This window comes from Falco cherrug, chromosome 12 (assembly GCF_023634085.1).
Source record: "Falco cherrug isolate bFalChe1 chromosome 12, bFalChe1.pri, whole genome shotgun sequence".
NCBI classification, from domain to species: Eukaryota; Metazoa; Chordata; class Aves; order Falconiformes; family Falconidae; genus Falco; species Falco cherrug.
The window spans coordinates 20294199-20302912 of NC_073708.1; the positions used below are offsets into that span (position 1 = coordinate 20294199).

An 8714-nucleotide genomic window follows, 5' to 3' on the forward strand; every position below is an offset into this window, starting at 1 on the left:
CAACTGAAAGGTGTTGAAGGTTAAGCAATGTTGTCTCAGTCAAGTTCTTAAAAACATTAGTAAATTACCAAGAGAGGTAACTGCATACCCCAAACATACATGATTAACTATAGGCTATGCGCACCTAATAGAACCCATTTCAGAAATCAGACAAAAAAATCCCAAGAACATCACAGGCTGAAGCATGTATTTTATATGATATATGATGCTCAAATATACAAGAAACAGTGTATAATACTTAAGAATTTATGTATATATATATATAGTTATTTATATTTATTTTCACACATGAACAACAAGGAAAGACTGATGAATATGTATATACTATCCTGCCAGATAAGATACACACTGACTTAAAAAGGATTTGATGGTAGTTTTGCCAAAAATGAAGGAAAAAAAACCCAACTTAAATAAAAGATGTGAAAACACTAAATAAAATACGAAGCGACACCCTAGTAAAATAATGAATCAAATCTTTTTTAAACTAAATCTAAATTTTATATGTCATTAGTTTGTATCAGTGACCCTTGTGTTGTTTCCTTTGTGGCTTGTCCAATACTGTGACTACAGCACCACACGTGTTATGTGCTTGTGTGTGTGTGATATACTCTCTTCTGCAGGAAGCAATAATAGAACATACTGCAAAAAGATGATCAAGTACCACTGACAGCTATTGCACCTTACTTTACTGCTCAGAGTCTCGTAATACAAGGATTTGTATTTAATTTACTAAGTAATGTCATGATGGAACGACGCCATGAATAAAACCCCCTATTTTTAATGAGTAAACTAGACCTACTACTTTCATATTAAGAATTAATGATAGTGAAAATGCAAAATGCCAGATAAGGTGCTTCTCAGTCATGGGTGTTACTGTGTTTTTCTGTAATAAAGCCAAGGACTATGGTATGCTTCATGAATATTCTAGGCTCTGTGATTCTGCCTAGTTGATGAAAACAGGCTACATGCATTTCTGCTTTTTTCTTTACATTTGAGTCGTAACTAAGTCTTGTGACTAACACACAGAAAACAAAACAAAACAGAAAAAAAAAATCAATTGGGTCATGGCCTGGTATTGTGAAAAGCTTAGTTTAAAAATAAAGAGCATTTTAAGCTTCTGCTACGTCAAAACACTCATGGGGGTGACTGCTGTACTAAGACCTATGTCTGTTTCAGATGAGTAGAAGCTTTCATTTTTACAGGATGCTTAAAGAAAGATATCTAATGTTGATAATTTTGTACGGTAAACGTTTTGTGAGGCAGTTGTCAGGAGGCTGACAGAGAAACTGCTGGCACGCCAAAGCAAAGGAAGGACCTCGTACATGAGATCAGCATCAGCACCACAGCAATTCCAGTGTGCATAAATTCCGAGAACGCACGTTATCCACATCAGCCCGTGCCATCATCAACACCAGTATTTCTCTGATACAAAAAGGGCAGATATGCAAACTCTTAATGACCAGAAAGTAGAAAAAAGCCAGGTGTATCTTTTATTCTGAGACACTTTTCACTGCATAATATCTTTAGCAAAAGGAGGCAATCTTTGGCTGCAGAAGGAAAAGCAAAGGAAAAAGCAAGAATAGCAGCAGGGGTCAGCAGAGCCCTTGACTAAGCCTGGCAGCCCCTCGAAGTGAAGTGCGCCATTACCACAATCACAGTCATTTGTGAGTGGCAGAGGATAAAATCCTGCCCGTGAAAACTGTTTCAAGTCACGTTAGACATGCAAATCCGAAGCATGCTAGAGTTTAAACACTGCATCAACCGTGGGCTCTGTCTGAGGAAGCTATTTTTGAGGCACTAGAATGCTTCTTTATGGAAGTCTTGCAAAGGCTCCAGTTCAGCTCTGCAGTGACCCCACAGCAGGGTTTGCCTTCTACCAGCAAGGACACCCCAAACAAACTTTGCTTTTGGCTAGACCTTTTCACTCTGATGTGACATTAATCAGTTACAGGAGATTTACCCCCTATCCATCCAAGCCTGGAGTCCAGTGGAAGATTTTCTTTATCCACTCACATTATGGAACAGACCAAACTTGTTTTCTCTTGAAAGGACACTAATACGGCACGACAGTGGTTCCTCGGCAGACCTGACAAGCAGGAACAAGACAGAGGGCTTGAGAGATGTGTCATCTTCAGAGGAGAACTCATTTTGTTTTCTTTCAAAAATGCCTCACTGTCATTTATATATGGGATCTTTCAAAATGACATATTTCTTGGACATGTGAATAGGTGGAAAAGAATGAACGTCTCCATTCTCCCACTCTCCCGTTGGGAAGGATTAAGAAAAAAATAGAATCTCAGGAGAAGGAATGGGTATGCTGCTTCCTTCATTTTCCCTTGATCGCTCTGTGAGGCAGGAGGCACTTTGCTTACATTTTGAAGACCCTCCATTTAAGCACAGCTGTCTTGCAGAGGGATGATGGACGTAACAGGTTAAGAGTATTACCACGTGAGAAATGCTCATGGTAACAAAAAACCAGGCATGAACTCTTCACTGGTGTCATGATGGACACGGTAATTGAAGGTACATGTGTTGCATGTGCTATAGATAGGACAGGATATGTACAACAGAAAAAAACACTCACTGCTGAAGATTTATTCCTCTTTTAATACTTTTCCTTTTCTGCAGCAATGCTTTAAAAGGGAAGGGTATTTAAAAAAATTAGCTCCCTAAGTTCATCTATTATACCTAACAGATTTTTCTATTTATGCTTACATAATATAATGAGTTTTGCTTTGTTTGTGCATATTTAAAAAGCAAACTGATACTGATTAAATATGTTTAGGTAAAGATGTAAAGATAAAGCTACAATTACAGTATAAATTGTAAATGAAAATTGAATTTCAAGGCCATTTCAGTGCAGGATTGATGTAACCTCCTTTCTGTTGCAGATCAAAAATTAACCGACCAGCTGTAAGATTATACTTTTTAATGTGGATGTTTGCATGGTTGGCAAAGACTGCAGTATCAGACATTTTGAATTTTTCCTCTTTTTTATGATTACAACTATGTTCTCAGTATCAGAACACAGATCAGAAGTTCCAATCTAAAAGTTCAAGGAATTTCAGCCTTTATTAGGAGGGAAATGGTATTTCCTCTCTGAAGTTAACATTACTTTGGCTGTCAACAATAAATGCTTGAATTTTGTGTCTAAGTAAATGATTCCATAGATTCCAAGTTAATAGGCTGTATTTTCTTTAAATGCAAAATGTTAATTTTCTTTAAACCCCACCAACAGCTCTAACTGTACATTACTCAAGAAATAATGCGTATAGATTGGAATGGACCTGACTTTTTTTTAATATAGGGTTTCTCAAGATTTAGAATTAGGTTATTTAAAATTATTATCTGCCATACTACCCAAGTATTTATTTAAATACACAGGCAAAAAAATCCATCTAATTGTACTGTACTGAAAACACAAAGATAGTTATGGTGTCTACTTTTTAAAATAATCCGGAACTTTTCCTGAAGAAAAAGCTTAGGTCTAGGCAAAATGATTCCTACTAAAAAAACCCTATTTTTATTCAGAAGAGAAAGGTCCCACCATGCAAAAATGCATCCTGCCACCTTATTGTTCCACTATAAAATTACATACACAACATGCCTTTGTGTTTGAAATGTATTTTAAGTATGTATTTACAAGTACCTATAAATATGTGTTATTATTTTAAGGTAATAAAACAGAAGTCCAAAGACTACGTGGTATCTATGTAACCCCTGGTGCCCGTCCTAACAAAAACTGCAGTTGCAGAGCAGGGCTTTGAAGTTGACACTGGAAGCAGAAAGTCCTTATAAACACACAGGTGGTTTGAATATAACTTACACAATCCACCTGCAATCTGCTTACAATGGACGTGGACTTAAGACTAGGTCATAAGTAAATTTTATCATGTTAATTTTCAAACATCTGCTATACCTGTAAAAAGTAGTACTAGTCAGCCTTATCAACTTCAAAGTCTTGTGACAGTTTCTGGCTACAGCCAAACAAACACACTTTATAAGAGCGCAACTACCAGAGCAATGTCCTCAGGCTCCTTTGCATCTTCTGCTTCCTGTTCGTTTAATTTCTTTTTAAACAAAGAGGAAACAGAGGAGATTTGTCCCCGCTAAAGGACAGCGGAGCACCAAGGAGCGGCTATTTTAAGATCTAACTGCCTGAAACATGGGTCCTCTGCCACACACAGCACTCCTTCACCAAATATTCTAGAAATAAGCTTATTTCTATACTCAAGGTAGTATCTATACGCATGGTAGGATCTCTCAGACTTGACTGTATGCAAATACCAGGGTTAATTATCAGAGAACTGTGAAAGGGGAGACAGATTTTCTAAAGGTCTAGGCTCTTTCTTCAAAGCTTTAATTTTAACCGTGCCAGTCTGAAGTTGACATGGAATCTAAATACATCTGAAAGACTTTATTCTGGAATAATTGGGATGTAATTTCAATCAGAAACTAAAAATTTAATAACTACTTTACAAAGGTAAAAGCAAAGCAATGAAGTCAGGATTCCTAGGAAAACATTAAGTTAAAAATCTGTTGAGAACTGCAGGAAAGAAGGAAAAGGGAGGGAGAAAAGGCTAAGTAGCAGCTTGTTCTGAGAAAGCAGAGATGATGCACAAGTGGACACGCGAAGTTTGTATGCTAGTATCTCAGATTCTCTGGAAGGGGAGCAGGGCATTGGATTACACAACTTTGTGTTAAACTGGAAACCTCATCTTATTTTTCAGTCTTCAGATTTCACAGTATTGATCTCATTAAGCTGGTGTTTTCACGTTGGAACTGCAGCAAATGTAGTTGCTGTACAAAAGCTGTGGAGTAATGTCACAAATGAATGATGAGTATTTAATAATTGCTGTGGAACTACATTTAAATGTAGGTGTAAACTGAACTGAGTGGTCCAACGCAGTGGTAAAAACACTGCTGGCTGAAGTGATAAAAACATATCATCAGTCTTTAAACACTGTAAGATTTTAAGTAGCAACGTAGAAACTACTGCTGTTTATTGCTGAAGGTACGTTAGAAAAGTTTCCCCTGTGATCAAATGTTCTAACAGATAATTTTTCTGGTCAGTTTAGGGAGGAAAAAAAAAAAAAAAAGAAAAGAAAAGAAAAAACCCAGTGAATCTGATAGTCCTTCAGGTGAGATTTTTCTATGGAATTGCTGCCATCAAAATACAGCTGATGTGATACTTTTAGATAGCAGATCAAGGACATGTGCTGAGTACCAAACAACAGTTTGCCTTAGACGACAAAAAATTATGATCACCAATGCAGTTATAAATAAATGAGATACAAGAACTTTTCATAAGAAATTTGCAGCGTTCTTCTATGCTTGCAATACAGCACAAATTGAGCAATTTTGAGAAAAGATTAAACAAGGCAAGAGACAGCTTTTCTACTTAATGACAGGATCTGAGAGAGCGAGCTACAAAAGCAAACTTCCAAATTACTATAAATGCCAGACAAAAATAGAAAGCAAAGTGTCAAATGATCTTTGCCATTTGTTCATGACAAAAAAAAAGGAACAAAAATGAGAAACTCTCTCAGCATAGACATACTGAACCAATGTCACACATGTGATCACAAATGCATTTTAATCTGTTGAAAAAGGGTAGGAGTGGAAGACTGGGGAAGTTAAAAAATACTCTCTCCTATCACAAACTTACAGTTGATTAATTGAAAGGGGAGGACTGAAATTTCAGCTTTCCAGTAACAGTTCGATGTCACTTTAAGCAAGATTGTGCCTCTATATTTGTCTCTGACTACCTTAATCTGTATATTTGCAGTGAACATAAGGAGGACTTTGATCAAAACACAACATGCATTTTACACAACAAGGAAGTCTACAGAGAGGCACTACATTTACAAAAGCAATTGAAGGTGGTTTCAAAGGGAGTTGACAGATTAGAGGATGATGACACTGCTGCTGCAGTCTCAATGGAAATCTGGCTTGATCTAATTAACAACGAACTAGAACCACAGAAAGATAATTCAAACATGATTTAAAGAAGTTATATTATCTTTTTACTAGTGTAGCAATGGAGCCTTTCCCTTACTGATCACAGAACAAGTCACAGGTTGAACACAGAACACGAATAAAAGGCCCAATACCCTTAATTTCCCTCCAGCATTTGAAACTGAAGCCTGAGATTTAGCCCAAATATTTGACTACCATAGAGAACATCCATATATTCACAGGAAAATGATAAAAAGTTTAAAGTCACACTCATGACAACTTGAGTGAATTGGGAAATCAATATGGAAGATTATTTTTCAGACGTGACTATATGTTACTGAGTGCTACCACAGTCAAACCGAACACAGTAAACGGAGCACAACTTGCAGGACAGCTTGCGTGTTTCACTTGACACTTCTGTGCACATGCACCAGGAAACTCCCAGGTTATTCCCATCCCCTTTCTGTTCAGATTCCTCACCCTAGGAAAAATGCACTGGGAAGAATACTTCCCACCAATCCTGAACTTACTCAGGCTTGTAGTGTAAGCCAGCAGCAATGCCCATGACTGATTTGTGCTGGCTTTTCCACAACTGTCAGTATAGGTGACTGGTGACTGCTGCCCGTGTGTGGCCTGGAGCACAGTAATTCCTGTGAATCTTCATTCCAATGCACCTTTTGTACTAAAACCACTTGTGTTGGCATTTAGGGACATTGTTTAGGGGTGGACTTGGCAATGTTAGGTTAATGGTTGGACTCTATGACCTTAAAAGATCTTTTCCAACATAAACAGTTCTATGATTCTATTATTGGCTCTTCTGACTGATTGTCTGCTCTGAATGACAGTCACTGTCACTAAGGCATAATGTAACTTGTGCTTATATGCATATATGCTTCTGTACACATACATAATGACATATAATCACCCTGGCACTTAATAATTCTGGCATTTTCCACTGGATGCATTTTACAGGTGGGAACTACGGCATTCATAGGAAATGTTTAACTCTGCCAGGGAATGTAGAAGTTTTCCCTCTTCAGTTCTCAAAACAACATATATTTACCTTTGTGTCATAATTTTGTAGGCGTCTGGAAGGAAACATTCTGTGTTCTCCATCTGGAAAGGGTCAGCATCACAAATCTTGTCATCTGTCCGTCCATAGTTAGCACTTTCTATCATAATAACATCGCTTCCTGGACACCGGAGATCAATGGAGTAGCCTTCGCAGGAGAGCTCCCTCCGAACCAAACCAAACGGTAGTGCTGCTCGACTGAAACCTTAAAAAAAAAAAAAAAAAAAAAAAAATCAAAAAATCGAACTGAGCCTAAAGGATATATTGCATTGAACTTTTCTGTCACATAGGCACTAACTCTCACCAGTGTGCTAAAGGAAGTACACCTTTAAACACTGTGACCTGGTACCATGTTAAGTGAGGCATCTTTCTTGAAACCGTCACATCCCTACACTGCTGCTGCTGTGTCCTTACTCTGGGAAAGGAGGAAATTCTTCACTTCTTCTAACCCTGGCCAGGGCAGACAGCAATACCTGTCTGCATGCCTAAACTGCATGTTCGTCTTTCCTCTCTTTTCTCTCTACTTCTTTCTCCCCTCTTTGGGCACAGCCAGACAGGCTGTGTCTGAAAGCAGGAAGCAGCAGAGCACGCAGGATTTGCAAATGCAGGAATGACTTTAAAAAAACCAAGAAAACCTAAACCCAACAACAACCCCAACAAAAAACCCAAAGCCACAGTTCCAACTTCATTAGTTTTTCTTAATTTGTATCTTACTTTCTCCAGGGAGAGTCTGTTTCTTTTGCATAGCTATTTTATGTCCCCAGCACGGACATGTTTGTGCCACTAGATCTAATACACATGCTGTAACTTAACCTAGTCGAACTTCAGTGCTCCTTACTGTTGCTTTTTACATAAATTAAACCACAGATAGGTAAGATTTTGAACAAATATATAAATGATCAGTACCGCAAACTGCAGATGTGTACTATATTAAATCTCCCTGTCCCTCCCAAAAATGATAGATGTGTTTCATAGAATTCTTATTTTTAACATGTTTTTCTGCATGAGAGAATTCCTAAAAATAGGTACCTTCTCTAATGAAGCTGTATGAAATACTTTAGAAAGAAAACAATGATTTGGATATTCATCCCAATGTTTTGTCTTTTACAGACACCTCTTTATGCAAAAAATACATAGCATTAGAACAATGTATCTGTATACCACACTTTCTTGTACACAGCTACTGGTGGATTATTATTACATAGATTATTTCTGTTTCTCACAAAATGTGTGCATTACTGCCTTTTGGAAGACAAATTGGGTAACGTGGTAGTGTTAAATACCTATTTCTTTAAAACAGTGAACCCCTTCTAAATTTTCAGCAGAATTACCTATGTTTCCTATTTTAACAAAAAATCATCCTAATACAGCAGCACAAGGTCATTAATATTTCAGTGCAGGCTGCTGAAGACAAGTTGTGACACCAAACAGCTAGTAAGTATGGGAAGTTGGAGTTCTACAGTGTTTTGAAGGCAAAGAAAATAAACTTTTCTTAAAAAGTATGATGCATTAGAAAAGGCAAGGAAGCAAGCATCTAAAAAGATCAAGAACAACCTGAGATAACTAACCCCTTGATAGTAAACTTTCACACGAACCAGAGGCTGTCACTTTTTCTATTGAATTAATGATGTGTGGATTAAAACGCCTACCGTACAAAGACGATTATCTGTTAGAACTGCAAAGA

The 8714-nt window shown here is 37.4% G+C and overlaps 1 protein-coding gene across 16 annotated transcripts in view; it reads right to left on the bottom strand.

Annotated features, from left to right (window-relative positions):
• ADGRL2 (adhesion G protein-coupled receptor L2) overlaps positions 1-8714 on the bottom strand; it is a 394069-nt gene that overhangs the window by 64520 nt on the left and 320835 nt on the right. For all 16 annotated transcript variants that reach the window (XM_027802672.2, XM_055724261.1, XM_055724263.1 and 13 more), the window contains one exon: positions 7022-7235. In XM_027802672.2, coding sequence (XP_027658473.1) covers positions 7022-7235 — 214 coding nt within the window. The remainder of the gene's footprint in view (positions 1-7021; positions 7236-8714) is intronic.